The sequence below is a fragment of the Salminus brasiliensis genome, chromosome 1 (assembly GCF_030463535.1).
Source record: "Salminus brasiliensis chromosome 1, fSalBra1.hap2, whole genome shotgun sequence".
NCBI classification, from domain to species: Eukaryota; Metazoa; Chordata; class Actinopteri; order Characiformes; family Bryconidae; genus Salminus; species Salminus brasiliensis.
This window is the reverse complement of record NC_132878.1, coordinates 956,305-974,751: the sequence shown is the minus strand read 5'-3', so window position 1 is coordinate 974,751 and position 18,447 is coordinate 956,305. Positions and strand designations below refer to the sequence as shown.

The 18,447-nt window shown below is 43.4% G+C and overlaps 1 protein-coding gene across 3 annotated transcripts in view; it reads left to right on the top strand.

The window, feature by feature from the left end:
- Positions 1–16,955, top strand: part of map7d2a (MAP7 domain containing 2a) — a 34,788-nt gene extending 17,833 nt beyond the window's left edge. For 2 of the 3 annotated variants that reach the window (XM_072689474.1, XM_072689383.1), the window contains exons 9-19: positions 744–853; positions 976–1,376; positions 3,805–3,931; positions 4,356–4,473; positions 7,258–7,335; positions 8,546–8,596; positions 10,091–10,145; positions 11,995–12,656; positions 12,768–12,937; positions 13,702–13,970; positions 15,706–16,955. In XM_072689474.1, the coding sequence (XP_072545575.1) occupies positions 744–853; positions 976–1,376; positions 3,805–3,931; positions 4,356–4,473; positions 7,258–7,335; positions 8,546–8,596; positions 10,091–10,145; positions 11,995–12,656; positions 12,768–12,937; positions 13,702–13,948 (2,019 nt within the window). In that variant the 3' untranslated portion in view covers positions 13,949–13,970; positions 15,706–16,955. The remainder of the gene's footprint in view (positions 1–743; positions 854–975; positions 1,377–3,804; positions 3,932–4,355; positions 4,474–7,257; positions 7,336–8,545; positions 8,597–10,090; positions 10,146–11,994; positions 12,657–12,767; positions 12,938–13,701; positions 13,971–15,705) is intronic. The other variant, XM_072689561.1, reaches the window with a different exon arrangement.
- The last annotated feature ends 1,492 nt before the right edge of the window (positions 16,956–18,447 follow it).

Sequence of the window (18,447 nt, the reverse complement as noted above, 5' to 3'; positions counted from 1 at the left end):
GGAGGAGGAGCTACAGTCTCTCATTAGGGTGAATATTAATAATGCTCTAAATGTAGGTATTGTGATATACACTGAGGAGGCGGAGCTACAGTCTCATTAGGGTGAATATTAATAACGCTCTAAATGTAGGTATTGTGATATACACTGAGGAGGAGGAGCTACAGTCTCTCATTAGGGTGAATATTAATAATGCTCTAAATGTAGGTATTGTGATATACACTGAGGAGGAGGAGCTACAGTCTCTCATTAGGGTGAATATTAATAACGATCTAAATGTAGGTATTGTGATATACACTGAGGAGGCGGAGCTACAGTCTCTCATTAGGGTGAATATTAATAACGCTCTAAATGTAGGTATTGTGATATACACTGAGGAGGCGGAGCTACAGTCTCTCATTAGGGTGAATATTAATAACGCTCTAAATGTAGGTATTGTGATATACACTGAGGAGGCGGAGCTACAGTCTCTCATTAGGGTGAATATTAATAACGCTCTAAATGTAGGTATTGTGATATACACTGAGGAGGCGGAGCTACAGTCTCTCATTAGAGTAGAATGGGATTTATCCAGCCTTACACACATTCTCATGTACATTAATTCCTACACATACTTCATATAATTGTGTGTGTGTGTGTGTGTGTGTGTGTGTGTGTGTGTGTGTGTGTTTGTGTGTGTGTGTGTGTTTGTGTGTGTTTGTGTGTGTGTGTGTGTGTGTTTGTGTGTGTGTGTGTTTGTTGTGCAGAAAGAGAGTTTGCGTAGAGAGAGGCGTATTGGTTCTCCAGGTTCTCCTGTGAGACGATCTGAATCTCCAGCTAACATCATCCGCCGCTCCGCTTCACCCTCAACACCAAAGTAAATACTCACACACACACACACACATACACACACACACACTACATACAATATGTTTCTGTGCTATATCCAGATTGAAGTTATAATAGTGTGTGTGTGTGTGTGTGTGTGTGTGTGTGTAGGCTGACTCCCAAGAGTCGTAATCAGTCTCCTGTAACTGTCCGTCATTACCCACCGTCCCCTCTGAGACACAGACCGGACAGCAACAAGATCACAAACAACAAACAAGGCCAAGAGGTCAAAGGTCAGGATCCTGTGGAAGAAAAGCTCCTAAAAGCTGATGAAACTCCGAAATCCAGCCCAAATAGCGAGAACCGAGGTTCCACAAGCTCAGCAGGGACGCCGGCGAGAGGAAACTGTAACAAAACAGAAAACAACCACAGCAGCTCCGGTAAGGCGGGAAGCGGTGGGCAGAAGAGTCCGGGAACGGAAAACCACGAGACGAAGAACTCCCTCACGGGAACCGCGGAGAACCACAGCTCAAAGAACAGCAGTAACAACATCACTGTGGAGAAGAACACGGGTCAGTCACGCTGAGCTCTGCTCACATTTTACATTCATATTACACACACAGTGTGTCCAAATATTTGTGGACACCCCTTCTAATGCTACTTTAAGTTGCACCCATTGCTGACACAGATGTGCAAATGCACACACAGCTTGTCTAGTCCCTGTAGAGAAGAAGTACTGCCAATAGAATAGGACTCTCTGGAGCAGATCAACATCATGACCCTATTGGCTCCATGCTGCCTAATAATGCCAGGCGTGGGCTAGAGGGGTATAAAGCCCCCCAGCATTGAGGAGCTGTGGAGCAGTGGAGGAACTGTGTTCACTGGAATGATGGTGGTGGAGCTCCATCCAGTACTTTTGGGATGAGGTAGGGAGTTGGGATGGGAGGTGGCGCTCTTGTTGTGTATGCAATCAAATTCTCACAGCAATGCTTCTCCTCCAAAATCAAGATTCAAAGCTTTATTGTCATATGCACAGTAAGGAAACTAGTTTCCCTGTACAATGAAATTCTTACTTGCTGCCCACATTGGATGTCATAGAATAAAAAGTATAAATATAAATAGACAAATAACAAGGATCAAAAATTAAACATGCAGAGAATATATAAAATAAAATATAAAATGTAAACAATTTATAATTATACAGGCTATATACATTGTGCAGGTATGTGCTACATTAGTTACATTGTAACAGTCTGTAGTAAAGTGGTGTTTGTGCAAAATGAGCTGAAATATAACCATACCAGAACAGTTACATGTGCAAAACGATGTGTGCAGCTGTATGCAGACACAAACAGTCAAGTACAGTAGTGCAACTATTCATGTGCAAAATGATATGAGTTAGTGCAATTGTTATAAATACAGATACATAGATGCTCTGCAGAGAGGGTTGTGCCATCTTGGTGATTTTGGTAGCAGTCTTTACCACTCTCTGCAGGCGTTTGCGGTCCTTCACAGTAGTGCTGCCATACCACACAGTGATGCAGCTGGTCAGGATTGATTCAATGATGCAGCTGTAGAAATTGCTGAGGATTCTGGGTGACATGCCAAATTTCCTCAGCCTCCTGAGGAAGTACAGCCGCTGCTGAGCCCTCTTTAGCACATATGTGGTGTTCAGTGTCCAGGTGAGGTCATCACTGATGTGGACCCCTAGGTACTTAAAGCTGCTAACCCTCTCTACCTCAAGGTCCCGGATAAATAGTGGCTGATGAGGTCTCCTCTCCTTTCTCATGTCCACTATCATCTCCTTGGTCTTGTCCGTGTTGAGGGTTAGGTTGTTTTTGGTACACCATGCCACCAGACTGTCCACCTCCTTCCTGTAGGCTGCCTCGTCTCCGCCAGTGATACGACCTATCACAGCGGTGTCGTCAGCAAACTTCAGAATGATGTTGCCAGGATGGGTGGCGACACAGTCGTGGGTGAACAGGGTGTAGAGGATAGGGCTAAGGACACAGCCCTGCGGGGTACCAATGTTGGTGGTGATGATGGCTGAGGTCCTGTTTCCAATCCTGACAGACTGGGGACTGCCAGTCAGGAAGCTCAGTAGCCAATCACAGAGGGTGGGATGTAGTCCAAGAGATGAGAGTTTATACGTGAGTCTGTGGGGGACGACCGTGTTTAAGGCGGAACTGTAATCAATAAAGAGTATCCTAACATAGGAGTCTTTATTTTCCAGGTGGGATAGGGAAACATGAAGGGCGGCGGCAATGGGGTCTGAGGTAGACCTGTTGGACCTGTATGCATATTGCAGAGGGTCTGTAGTGTTCGGTATACTGCTCTGAATGTGGGACAGCACCACTCTCTCGAAGCACTTCATAATGATTGGAGTGAGTGCTACTGGTCTGTAGTCATTCAGGCAGGATGGGGGATTCTTCTTAGGGAGGGGGACAACAGTGGTGGTCTTGTAGCAGGTGGGAACGGTGCATTGTCTGAGGGAAAGGTTGAAGATGGAGGTGAAAACATCAGCCAGCTCGTTAGCACATGCTCTGAGGGCCCGTCCAGGAACGTTGTCAGGTCCTGTAGCTTTGCGAGGATTAATCCTCCTCAGGGCTTTGTGTACCTGGGCTGATGAAATCTAGTAGAAAGTCTTCTTCTCTGGACAGTAGAGACAGTTACTCCAACAGAAGCAGGATCAGCTCTTTAATACCCTTGATTTCAGAAGAGACACTGAATGAGCAGGTGTCCAAATACTTTATTTATATAACATCATTTATAATTATCACCGTCATTAGAGGCTGAAGGATGTGTGATTGTGGTAAAGGCAGTTTTATCATGGTTTCTGTGTAATTCCACACTGCAGGTTGGAAGTAAACCATCTATTGATGATGAAGCATTTGTTTGAGATCAGACTCAGATCAGAACCGTCTGATCTTCAGGCTGATCTACACCAGACTCCACTTCATCATCACTGTATTAGCGAGTTACTTTCCTCCTTTTTCTCAGATCCGTCACCTCCGACCCCGGCTGGCAGGCCAGTTGCCGGGACGACAGACGCAGAGGAGGCGTCTCGTCTGTTAGCGGAGAGACGCCGTCTGGCTCGAGTCCAGAAAGAGCAAGAGGAACAGGAGAGGTGTGTGTGTGTGGCTGAGTGGGTGGGGCTAAACTGCTGTAGGCTGAATGGGTGGGGCTAAACTGTTATAGGATGAATGGGTGGGGCTAAGCTGCTGTAAGATGAATGGGTGGGGCTAAGCTGCTGTAGGATGAATGGGTGGGGCTCAGCTGCTGTAGGATGAATGGGTGGGGCTAAGCTCCTGTAGGATGAATGGGTGGGACTAAGCTGCTGTTGGATAAATGGGTGGGGCTAAGCTGCTGTTGGATGAATGGGTGGGACTCAGCTGCTGTAGGATGAATGGGTGGGGCTAAGATGCTGTGGGCTGAATGGGTGGGGCTAAACTGCTGCAGGATTAATGGGTGGGGCTAAGCTCCTGTAGGATGAATGGGTGGGGCTAAGCTGCTGTAGTTTTCTGAACTGGTGTGTGTGTGTCTGTCTGTAGGCTGAAAGCAGAGCAGCTGAAAGCTCAGAAGCGAGTAGATGATCGTGTTCGTGAGGAAGAGGAGGAGCGGCGGAGGGAGGAGGAGGAGAAGGAGGTACAGGCACAGATGGAGAGAGAGGTCCTAATGCTTTTACAGTGAAATCCCCTCAGCCTCTGCCTTTCAGCTTCATCAGCTTCATCAGCTTTATTAGCTGCATAGCAGGAGACCACAGAGGGCCAGATGGAGATAAGAGCTCCAGACCAGTAAGCCGATGAGAGCTGACCCTGATAAGGCTGTTTACTCTGACCACTTCATTACAGCGTCCTCACGGCCTCCTGCTGTAGCTCAGCATCACACTACAGACCGGTCACAGAGTTAAAACAGTACCTTATAGTCAGTCTGCCATCATACACTTCAAAATCCCCATAAACCCTCTGCATTTCTGATCATATTTAAAGCTCTGCAGGTCTGAAGATCTTCATCTGATCTTCTCTGAGAGATGGAGGTGATCTGACTAAACTCACACCTGCAGAAACGTCTTTAATCTTCATTTATTAAACAGAATGAATAGAAATGTCATTTTCCTGTGAGGAGAAAGTTCACCCCCACATTTATCACTCCTTCTAATGTGTAGAATCAGAGTCAGGAGCAGAAGATCAGCTGCAGATGATCAGAACATGGTTGGAGAGGATGATTCTGGAGGAGTCTAGAGTCTGATCTAAACCTCAGACTCTACTCTTACTCTACTCTTACTCTACTGTACTCTACTCTACTGTACTCTACTCTTACTCTACTGTACTCTACTCTTACTGTACTCTTACTCTACTCTTACTGTACTCTACTCTTACTCTACTGTACTCTACTCTACTGTACTCTACTCTTACTCTACTGTACTCTACTCTTACTGTACTCTACTCTACTGTACTCTACTCTTACTCTACTGTACTCTACTGTACTCTACTCTTACTCTACTGTACTCTACTCTACTGTACTCTACTCTTACTCTACTGTACTCTACTCTACTGTACTCTACTCTTACTCTACTGTACTCTACTCTTACTCTACTGTACTCTACTCTACTGTACTCTACTCTTACTCTACTGTACTCTACTCTACTGTACTCTACTCTTACTCTACTGTACTCTACTGTACTCTACTCTTACTCTACTGTACTCTACTCTACTGTACTCTACTCTTACTCTACTGTACTCTACTCTTACTCTACTGTACTCTACTCTACTGTACTCTACTCTTACTCTACTGTACTCTACTGTACTCTACTCTTACTGTACTCTACTCTTACTCTACTGTACTCTACTGTACTCTACTCTTACTCTACTGTACTCTACTCTACTGTACTCTACTCTTACTCTACTGTACTCTACTCTTACTGTACTGTACTCTACTGTACTCTACTCTTACTCTACTGTACTCTACTCTTACTGTACTCTACTCTTACTCTACTGTACGCTACTCTACTGTACTCTACTCTTACTCTACTGTACTCTACTCTTACTCTACTGTACTCTACTCTACTGTACTCTACTCTTACTCTACTGTACTCTACTGTACTCTACTCTTACTCTACTGTACTCTACTCTTACTCTACTGTACTCTACTGTACTCTACTCTTACTCTACTGTACTCTACTCTTACTCTACTGTACTTTTACTCTACTGTACTTTTACTCTACTGTACTCTACTCTACTCTACTGTACTCTACTCTTACTCTACTGTACTCTACTCTTACTGTACTCTACTCTTACTCTACTGTACTTTTACTCTACTGTACTTTTACTCTACTGTACTCTACACTACTCTACTGTACTCTACTCTTACTCCACTGTACTCTACTCTTACTGTACTCTACTCTTACTCTACTGTACTCTACTCTTACTGTACTCTACTCTTACTGTACTCTACTCTTACTCTACTGTACTTTTACTCTACTGTACTCTACTCTTACTCTACTCTTACTCTACTGTACTCTACTCTTACTCCACTGTACTCTACTCTACTGTACTCTACTCTACTGTACTCTTACTCTACTGTACTCTACTCTTACTGTACTCTTACTCTACTGTACTCTACTCTTACTCTACTGTACTCTACTCTTACTGTACTCTACTCTTACTCTACTGTACTTTTACTCTACTCTTACTCTACTCTTACTCTACTGTACTCTACTCTTACTCTACTGTACTCTACTCTACTGTACTCTACTCTTACTCTACTGTACTTTTACTCTACTGTACTCTACTCTTACTCTACTCTTACTCTACTGTACTCTACTCTTACTCCACTGTACTCTACTCTTACTGTACTCTACTCTTACTCTACTGTACTTTTACTCTACTCTTACTCTACTCTTACTCTACTGTACTCTACTCTTACTCTACTGTACTCTACTCTACTGTACTCTACTCTTACTCTACTGTACTCTACTCTTACTCTACTGTACTTTTACTCTACTGTACTCTACTCTTACTCTACTCTTACTCTACTGTACTTTTACTCTACTGTACTCTACTCTTACTCTACTCTTACTCTACTGTACTCTACTCTTACTCCACTGTACTCTACTCTTACTGTACTCTACTCTTACTCTACTGTACTCTACTCTTACTGCACTGTACTTTTAGTCTACTCTTACTCTACTGTACTTTTACTCTACTGTACTCTACTCTTACTGTACTCTACTCTTACTCTACTGAACTCTACTCTTTGTACTCTTTTTAGCGTATTGTATACGCCTATTGTAAGTGCCTCACACTGACGAGCGCTTAACTCTACACACACTCCTAGACACTCCTGACTCAGTTTCATAAGCCCTTAGAAGCATCTGATTATGGTGTGTGTGTGTGTGTGTGTGTGTGTGTGTGTGTGCGTGTGTGTGTGTGCGTGTGTGTGTGTGTGTTACAGAGAGATGCGGAGCGTCAGCGGATTGAGAGGGAATTGATGAAGCAGCAGGAGGAACAGGAAAGGCAGCAGAGGAAGAAGGTTTTACACTATCAGCACTTTACACACAGGCACTTTACACCAGCTGTAAACTTTATACTAAACTAATCAGCAAACAGCAACTTTACAGTTAATAGTACAGACTAAAATGACTGGCCACAAGACCAGCTTTAGACTTTAACGTCATACACTTTATATTTCATCAGCTGTAAACTTTACATTCAACATGACAGCAGAGGTAACTTACACTTTATCAGCTGTAAACTTTACAGCCAATGCTACAGCAGTGTTAACTTACACTTCATCAGCTGTAAACTTTACAGCCAATGCTACAGCAGTGTTAACCTACGCTTCATCAGCTGTAAACTTTACATTCAACACAACAGCAGTGTTAACTTACACTTCATCAGCTGTAAACTTTACACCCAATGCTACAGCAGTGTTAACTTACACTTCATCAGCTGTAAACTTTACACCCAACACTACTGCAGTGTTAACTTACACTTCATCAGCTGTAAACTTTACACCCAATGCTACAGCAGTGTTAACTTACACTTCATCAGCTGTAAACTTTACACCCAATGCTACAGCAGTGTTAACCTACGCTTCATCAGCTGTAAACTTTACATTCAACACAACAGCAGTGTTAACTTACACTTCATCAGCTGTAGACTTTACACCCAACACTACTGCAGTGTTAACTTACACTTCATCAGCTGTAAACTTTACACCCAATGCTACAGCAGTGTTAACTTACACTTCATCAGCTGTAAACTTTACACCCAATGCTACAGCAGTGTTAACCTACGCTTCATCAGCTGTAAACTTTACATTCAACACAACAGCAGTGTTAACTTACACTTCATCAGCTGTAAACTTTACACCCAATGCTACAGCAGTGTTAACTTACACTTCATCAGCTGTAGACTTTACACCCAACACTACAGCAGTGTTAACTTACACTTCGTCAGCTGTAAACTTTACATTCAACACTGCACAGCTAACCACTAGACCATATGTAAACTTTACAGCCAACGCTACAGCAGTGTTTACTTAACTTTATCAGCTGTAAACTTTACACCCAACGCTACAGCCATGTTTACTTAACTTTATCAGCTGTAAACTTTACATTAAACATCACAGTCACCGTAAACATTACACTCCACTCCACAGCTAGACCAGCTGTAAACTTTACACTGTTATGGTGCGTTTCTCTGCAGGGTTTCATTAAAAGTGTTTGAATCTTTTTCAGAGAATTGAAGAGATCATGAAGAGGACGAGGAAGAGCGATGGGGAAATGAAGGTGCTTTTAATGTTTAGAGGGATTTTAGGATTTCAGTGGGCAGATGATGAGATTTAGTGGGGGGGGGGGTCCTGTTTCAGTGGAGGTTTAGAGGAAGCTTAAAGGAGGTTTAGTGAAGTTCTTGGGTTTTAGTGGAAGTTCAATTTAATGGGGGTATAACGGAGAGGTATAATGGAGAGGTATAATGGGGGGTATAATGGAGAGGTATAATGGGGGGTATAATGGAGAGGTATAATGGGGGTATAATTGGGGTATAATGGAGAGGTATAATGGGGGTATAATTGGGGTATAATGGAGAGGTATAATGGGGGTATAATTGGGGTATAATGGGGAGGTGTAATAGGGAGTATAATTGGGGTATAATGGGGAGGTGTAATGGGGGTATAATAGGGAGTATAATTGGGGTATAATGGAGAGGTATAATGGAGAGGTATAATGGAGAGGTATAATGGGGGGGTATAATAGGGAGTATAATTGGGGTATAATGGAGAGGTATAATGGAGAGGTATAATGGGGGTATAATGGAGAGGTATAATGGGGGTATAATTGGGGTATAATGGGGAGGTGTAATAGGGAGTATAATTGTGGTATAATGGGGGGTATAATGGGGAGGTGTAATGGGGGTATAATAGGGAGTATAATTGGGGTATAATGGAGAGGTATAATGGAGAGGTATAATGGGGGGTATAATGGAGAGGTATAATGGGGGGGTATAATAGGGAGTATAATTGGGGTATAATGGAGAGGTATAATGGGGGGTATAATGGAGAGGTATAATGGGGGGGTATAATAGGGAGTATAATTGGGGTATAATGGGGAGGTGTAATGGAGAGGTATAATGGGGGTATAATAGGGAGTATAATTGGGGTATAATGGGGAGGTGTAATGGGGGTATAATAGGGAGTATAATTGGGGTATAATGGGGGGTATAATGGGGAGGTGTAATGGGGGTATAATAGGGAGTATAATTGGGGTATAATGGGGGTATAATAGGGAGTATAATTGGGGTATAATGGGGAGGTGTAATGGGGTATAATGGAAAGGTATAATGGGGAGGTATAATAGGGAGGTGTAATGGAGGTATAATGGGGGTATAATAGGGAGCATAATTGGGGTATAATGGGGAGGTATAATGGGGGTATAAAAGGGAGTATAATGGGGAGGTAAAATGGGGGGTATAATGAAGAGGTATAATGGGGTATAATGGGGGGTATAATGGGGGTATAATGGGGAGGTATGAAAGGGAGGTATAATAGGGAGTATAATGGGGAGGTATAATGGGGTATAATGGAGAGGTATAATCAGGAGGTATAATGGGGAGGTATGATGGGTGGGGGGGTTATAATGGGAGGTTTAATGGATTGTGGGAGGTGCTACCTGTGCTCAGGCCCTGGAGAGAGAGAACTTTAATAGACCTGATTTGTGTCAGAGAGGGAAACTGGAGCGGAAGTGAGTGAGGACAGCAGCAGTAGTTTGTGTGTGTGTGTTTTACAGAGAGACGACAGCCTGGAGCTTCAGTCGCCCCCGTCCCACCAACTCTCCCCACCAGGTCAGCCTGCCATTAATACTCTCCCTCTCAGCCTCTTTCACTCCGCTGCTCTCTCGCTCTTTGTGTGTTAAAAGATACAATACACACACACATACACACACACACACACACATACACACACACACATACACACACACACACATATATATATATATATATATATATATAACTATATATATAAATAAATTCTACATTTTAAAGCATGTTAGAAACAGAGGACACATATAAACAATGCTATATGGTTGCTAAGCAGTTGCTATGGAATCCCAGGCGGTTGCTATGTGATTGCTAGATATATTTACCCAGAATGTCTTTAGATCTTCTGACCTATGCGCTGAAGGATGTGTGATCTGAACAGTGATGCGGGGCTGTTATGGTGTTGCTGGGCGGTTGCTATGGGATCTTTTATGGTCTACAGCGTGACTAGTGACATTTCTCTGAGTGTCTTTGGATCCTCTGAAATAATTGGCTGCAGCAGTGCTGATTGCTGATTGGCTGCAGCAGTGCTGATTGCTGATTGGCTGCAGCAGTGCTGTTTGCTGATTGGCTGGCAGGATCCCCTGAGTTTAGCAGCTTGTGATGAAGGCTGTCTGCTCAAGGACGTTTAGTACTAAATCTAAACTGCAGAACAGCACTTTCCACTGTGTGTGTGTGTGTGTGTGTGTGTCTTTAAACAGTTTTTAAATGGAAATATTATCTGGGAACTTTACAGACTGGTATTAATAGACTTAAAAACACTGAATATGTAGAAAACTGTAACTGAGGCTTTCAGAGCGAGAGAGGGAGAGAGAGAGGGAGGCAGACAGACAGGTACACTCTCCAGGTGGAGGGAGTGTGTGGACGGATGCCGAGTCCTTGGACAGGAGGAAGGTCAGCAGTATTGATCACTCAGTTATTTTGGGACTCTCCTGGGAACACTACTGCTGTCCAAAAGAGAATGGGCTCTACACTACAGGAAGAGTAGGGGGCGCTCTATAATGCTCTATAATGTTCTTATGATCCACACGCTCATTCTGACAGACTGTAATACACTACAGGAAGCGTAGGGGGCGCTCTATAATGCTCTATAATGATCATATGATTCACACGCTCATTCTGACAGACTGTAATACACTACAGGAAGCGTAGGGGGCGCTCTATAATGCTCTATAATGATCATATGATCCACACACTTATTCTGACAGACTGTAATACACTACAGGAAGCGTAGGGGGCGCTCTATAATGCCTTATAATGTTCATATGATCCACACGCTCATTCTGACAGACTGTAATACACTACAGGAAGCGTAGGGGGCGCTCTATAATGCTCTATAATGTTCATATGATCCACACGCTCATTCTGACAGACTGTAATACACTACAGGAAGCGTAGGGGGCGCTCTATAATGCTCTATAAGGTTCATATGATCCACACGCTCATTCTGACAGACTGTAATACACTACAGGAAGCATAGGGGGCGCTCTATAATGCTCTATGATGTTCATATGATCCACACGCTCATTCTGACAGACTGTAATACACTACAGGAAGTGTAGGGGGCGCTCTATAATGCTCTATAATGTTCATATGATCCACACGCTCATTCTGATAGACTGTAATACACTACAGGAAGTGTAGGGGGCACTCTATAATGCTCTATAATGATCATATGATCCACACGCTCATTCTGACAGACTGTAATACACTACAGGAAGCGTAGGGGGCGCTCTATAATGCTCTATAAGGTTCATATGATCCACACGCTCATTCTGATAGACTGTAATACACTACAGGAAGTGTAGGGGGCGCTCTATAATGCTCTATGATGTTCATATGATGATGATGCTGTTGTTCTCTGCTCTTCCAGGAGAAATCCAGGCAAACTTAAAGATGAATGGTGAGGTAAAGACTCCACCCAGCAGCAGCAGCCAGGTGAACTCCATCCAGAACAATCAGGTGAAGCCTCAGGTACCTAGTCCAATCAGCAAGCTGGAGACTAAAGACAAGAGTACTCAGGGTTTAGGCACAAGTGAGAGAGCAAACACACCTGCACAGGTGCAGCCAAAGAGTCCCTCGCCAACTGGACGCACAAGTCTCACAAGATTTACAGAGGAAAAACAAGACAAAGGTCGGGCGAAGGTGGACAGTGCCCAGGTGGGAAAGGATGCGTGTCCTGCAGTGAAGGTGCAGGTAACCCAGGTGAAGGCAACAGGTGGAAACTGTGCACAGAAGCAGGACAACAGCCAGCGTCCTACACAGGAGAAAAAGAGAGAAGCTGCCATGGCAGATGTAGTTCTCCAGGCAAAAACCCATGTTCAGGTAAAAGTACCTGCCCAGGTAGAAGAACATGTCCAGGTAAAAACACCTGCCCAGGTACCCTCTCCCAGCCCGGCCACCCTGGTGGTGAAACCGGAGCTCAGCAGCCAGGTGAAAAGCCCAGCGTCCGAGCTGATGAAGGTTAAGTCTCCGGCTCAGGATCGCACTGTGAAGAGTCCAGATGGCCCTCGGGTGAATGGCCAGGTAAACCAGGTGAGCTCTCAGGTGTTTACTTCTGCACAGAAAGCCTAAACAGTGTAGGTTTAACATTTGATTATTTATCATTATTTATCATCTAAATAAAAATACATTATTGCTCTACAGACATCAACACAGGTGACATCAAAGACAGTTTTGAAAAACAGCAGCCCCGCCTCCCTCCCGCCTCTACCTGTATCAAAAACCCCGCCTCCGCTTATTAACCTGGAGCCTGCAGAAAAAAAAGGTGGAGCAAGTGAAGAGTCAGCTGATGAGGTTCAGTCAATGGAGGTCAGGTGAGGCCACTAGCGGACCTGTCCCAAACCGATCATTTGCCTAAACAGGGGTTAGCTGTGTTTTAAGGGGATTAGATGGTAGATCCGATCCGCCCGGTCTTCCTAAAGCCTGAACTGTGATCATGTTCTAGATAACTGTGAATCATACAGTCAGAAACCACATGATTGAGTCCGTTACAGATCACTGAACGCCTTCATGCGGAGGATCTAGACATGCAGCTAGCACCATGCTAATTGGTGGTGTATAGACTTAGCCTCATAGCTCCAGTGCTAGTCGCTGGTTTATAAGTTGCTATTACTTGTTAGCTACATTAGCCTCCTAGTGCTAGTGCTAGTACCTAGTGGGGTATAATCTTCCTTTACCTGTTAGCTACATTAGCCGTGTGGCTCAAGTGCTAATTGGTGGCGTATAGACTTCCATTACCTGTTAGCTACATTAGCTTTCAAGCTTCAGTGCTAATTTGATAGAATATAACACTCCATTACCTGTTAGCTACGTTAGCCTCATAGCTCTAGTGCTAGTCGCTGGTTTATAAGTTGCCATTACTTGTTAGTTACATTAGCCTCCTAGTGCTAGTGCTTATTGGTGGGGTATAATCTCCTTTGCCTGTTAGCTACATTAGCCTTGTAGCGCCAGTGCTAACTGGTGGAGTATAAGCTTCCATTACCTGTTAGCTGCATTAGCCTTGTAGCTCCAGTGCTAAAACCATGCAAAAGGTGAAAATAATGATGATAATTCTGGTCTCCTGGTCTCCTCCCGTCAGCCCCGTGTCAAAGGAGGAGCTGATCTCCATCCCTGAGTTCTCTCCGGTGGCGGACGTGCAGCAGAACGGGGTGAGTAACACCAGAGCGCTGGAGGACCTGCTGGACCTGACGGGTCACGTGGCGTATCCTAGAATCCCGCCGGCCGCCGGCGACTGCAACAAGAACCTGATCGAGGGAGTGTGCAGCCCGAGCTCCGACAGCAAAATCATCCCCACAAATCCCGCCTCCAAACTCAACATTCAGTAAAGAGGAGGAGCCAGTTATGGAGGTACACCCATAATGATCTCAAATTTAAACATGATATATACAGTATACATCATATATACAGTCAGAGGTTCAGCTCCTCCCCCAGTGACTGTATAGATCATATATAGCATATATACAGTCAGAGGTTCAGCTCCTCCCCCAGTGACCGTATAGATCATATATATCATATATACAGTCAGAGGTTCAGCTCCTCCCCCAGTGACCGTATAGATCATATATATCATATATACAGTCAGAGGTTTAGCTCCTCCCCCAGTGACCGTATAGATTATATATATCATATATACAGTCAGAGGTTCAGCTCCTCCCCCAGTGACCGTATAGATCATATATATCATATATACAGTCAGAGGTTCAGCTCCTCCCCCAATGACTGTATAGATCATATATATCATATATACAGTCAGAGGTTCAGCTCCTCCCCCAGTGACTGTATAGATCATATATAGCATATATACAGTCAGAGGTTTAGCTCCTCCCCCAGTGACCGTATAGATCATATATATCATATATACAGTCAGAGGTTCAGCTCCTCCCCCAGTGACCGTATAGATCATATATATCATATATACAGTCAGAGGTTTAGCTCCTCCCCCAGTGACCATATAGATTATATATATCATATATACAGTCAGAGGTTCAGCTCCTCCCCCAGTGACCGTATAGATCATATATATCATATATACAGTCAGAGGTTCAGCTCCTCCCCCAGTGACCGTATAGATCATATATATCATATATACAGTCAGAGGTTTAGCTCCTCCCCCAGTGACCATATAGATTATATATATCATATATACAGTCAGAGGTTCAGCTCCTCCCCCAGTGACCGTATAGATCATATATATCATATATACAGTCAGAGGTTCAGCTCCTCCCCCAGTGACCGTATAGATCATATATATCATATATACAGTCAGAGGTTCAGTTCCTCCCCACAATGACTATATAGAGTCGTCACACAGTCAATGGTTTAGCTTTTCCCCAGTGACTGTATAGATTGTATATATTATATATGCTGCCAACGGTTCAGCTCCTTCCCTTATTGACTGTATAGATTGTATATCTCATATACACACAGTCAATGGTTCAGCTCCTCCCCAATGACTGTATAGATCATATATATCATATATACAGTCAGCAGTTCACCTCCTCCGCCAGTGACTGTATAGATTGTATATATTATATATACTTTCAGAGGTTCACCTCCTCCCCACAATGACTATATAGATCATATATAGAGTCAATGGTTTAGCTCCTCCCCAGTGACTGTATAGATTGTATATATTATATATGCTGCCAACGGTTCAGCTCCTCCTCTACTGACTGTATAGATTGTATATCTCATATATATATACAGTCAGTGGTTCAGCTCATCCCCCAATGACTGTATAGATCATATATATCATGTATACAGTCAGAGGTTCAGCTCCTCCCCAAGTGACCGTATAGATCATATATATCATATATACAGTCAGAGGTTCAGCTCCTCCCCCAGTGACCGTATAGATCATATATATCATGTATACACTCAGAGGTTCAGCTCCTCCCCCAGTGACCGTATAGATCGTATATATCATATATACAGTTAGAGGTTCGGCTCCTCCCTATGATGTTAGTAGTGTTAGCCTAGCATCTCCTGTGGTAAACTAAGGAAGCACGTGTCAGATACCGAGCATGAACTGTTTAACCTTGTCTAATGACAAACGTCTAACCTTCTGCTGTCGCTCGTACAGGTAGAGAGTGAGTGACGGGACATCCGGTGTGGATGAGCTTCTTCGTGGTGGGACGTGAGAACGGCCTGTTACTGAATGTACTTTAAAAAACGTAAAAAACATTTTCCCATCAGCCTCACGCTCCTCATACTACACCCACAGCCTCAGCCTCAGCGTTACAGACCGAAGTATGGTGATGATGATGATGATGATGATGAAGATGAATGTGTCATTTCTTTAGCGTAACGGAAAGCGAGTATTAGTGTGAGCTAATAGTGTGTTTATTAGCTTTGGGTAAGTATGAAGTGTATGTGTGATGTATGTATGTGTACATATGCAGTATTCATGTTTGTACCTGTATGTCTGGCCGAGGTGTCCACGAGGAACATGAAAAAAGGACATTCTGTGGAGCAATACCGTCTTAATCCACGTTTTACTCTTTCCTAAGTTAGCCTGGATAGAAGTAGCGGACTACGAATAGTCCCTTTCACCTTCAAACGAGACTAAAGAGGTAGACGTCCACCACTCACAGCTAGCGCTTTAGAAACCATCTATATTCTAGTAGATTTGAACCCTGAACAGTGTCAGAAGACTAGAAACTGACTAGACTTTAGTTATAGGGTATCTAAACCATGTGTCATGCTAATAGGCTGTCCCTCTATTGCATTGCATCGCACCAGGCCCTACAGTTCTGCTGCTCGTTTTCCTGACCAGTCCCCGTTTAGCGCGCTGTATTGTATGTAGACAGCGATTTTGGCTGAAGGAATAAGTCACAAAATGCTAACTAGCTGTTGCTAACCGTGACTTAAAGTAAATAGCCAGCAGTTAGACTCGAAATTTTGCAAATAGAGCCTCGCTAATCAGTCAGGCTGCCCGACTATTTGTTGTTAGCCATGTTAGCATGTTTTGTTGAGCTATTCCTTTCACTGGGACTGCAGCTGACGAGGCTGCTGTGTATTCTGATAGGCTGCTGAATGCTAGTCAAACACATGCTAGTCAAGACCTCTAGGTCACTATAATGTTCATCCTGAGTGAATTCTCCTCCAGACTCTGTGAGTAAAAGTGCTTTAAACTGTTCCACAATCCACAGTATTTCTGTATAAATGGGTAATGAAGCCTTTCAGACGCTTATTTCTGCTGTAAACTTGGTATTAACTTCAGACTAACTCTCTCCTTAATCCGCTAGTGCACTTTCTCCTAGCTGTACTGAGATCAGACAATTAGCTTCACAACGTTATTAATATTCACCCTAATGAGAGACTGTAGCTCCGCCTCCTCAGTGTATATCACAATACCTACATTTAGAGCGTCATTAATATTATCTTGTTTAAAATTATTTTAATAACGCTCTAAATGTAGGTATTGTGATATACACTGAGGAGGCGGAGCTACAGTCTCTCATTAGGGTGAATATTAATAACGCTCTAAATGTAGGTATTGTGATATACACTGAGGAGGAGGAGCTACAGTCTCTCATTAGGGTGAATATTAATAAGGCTCTAAATGTAGGTATTGTGATATACACTGAGGAGGAGGAGCTACAGTCTCTCATTAGGGTGAATATTAATAACGCTCTAAATGTAGGTATTGTGATATACACTGAGGAGGCGGAGCTACAGTCTGTCATTATGGTGAATATTAATAACGCTCTAAATGTAGGTATTGTGATATACACTGAGGAGGAGGAGCTACAGTCTCTCATTAGGGTGAATATTAATAAGGCTCTAAATGTAGGTATTGTGATATACACTGAGGAGGAGGAGCTACAGTCTCTCATTAGGGTGAATATTAATAACGCTCTAAATGTAGGTATTGTGATATACACTGAGGAGGCGGAGCTACAGTCTCTCATTAGGGTGAATATTAATAAGGCTCTAAATGTAGGTATTGTGATATACACTGAGGAGGAGGAGCTACAGTCTCTCATTAGGGTGAATATTAATAACGCTCTAAATGTAGGTATTGTGATATACACTGAGGAGGCGGAGCTACAGTCTCTCATTAGGGTGAATATTAATAACGCTCTAAATGTAGGTATTGTGATATACACTGAGGAGGCGGAGCTACAGTCTCTCATTAGAGTGAATATTAATAACACTCTAAATGTAGGTATTGTGATATACACTGAGGAGGCGGAGCTACAGTCTCTCATTAGGGCTGAATATTAGTAACGCTCTAAATGTAGGTATTGTGATATACACTGAGGAGGCGGAGCTACAGTCTCTCATTAGGGCTGAATATTAATAACGCTCTAAATGTAGGTATTGTGATATACACTGAGGAGGAGGAGCTACAGTCTCTCATTAGGGTGAATATTAATAACTCTAAATGTAGGTATTGTGATATACACTGAGGAGGCGGAGCTACAGTCTCTCATTAGGGCTGAATATTAATAACGCTCTAAATGTAGGTATTGTGATATACACTGAGGAGGAGGAGCTACAGTCTCTCATTAGGGTGAATATTAATAACTCTAAATGTAGGTATTGTGATATACACTGAGGAGGCGGAGCTACAGTGTCTCATTAGGGCTGAAGAGGGTTTTCCCAGTGTTCTGTAAAGCTTGTCTGATCTCACTGCAGTAGCTCCAGATGTGCACATTAGTGGGGTCTCCTTACAGCTGCTGTACTGTTGTGTAACAGTAGGCTCAATGTGTGTTACCTGTGCTGGAGTGCTGCTGTGGGTTTATGAGTGAAATCTGTTTGTTGCTGTTCTGATTGTATTTGGGAGTGCAGGGGGGCGTACCAAAAAACAACAGTGTTT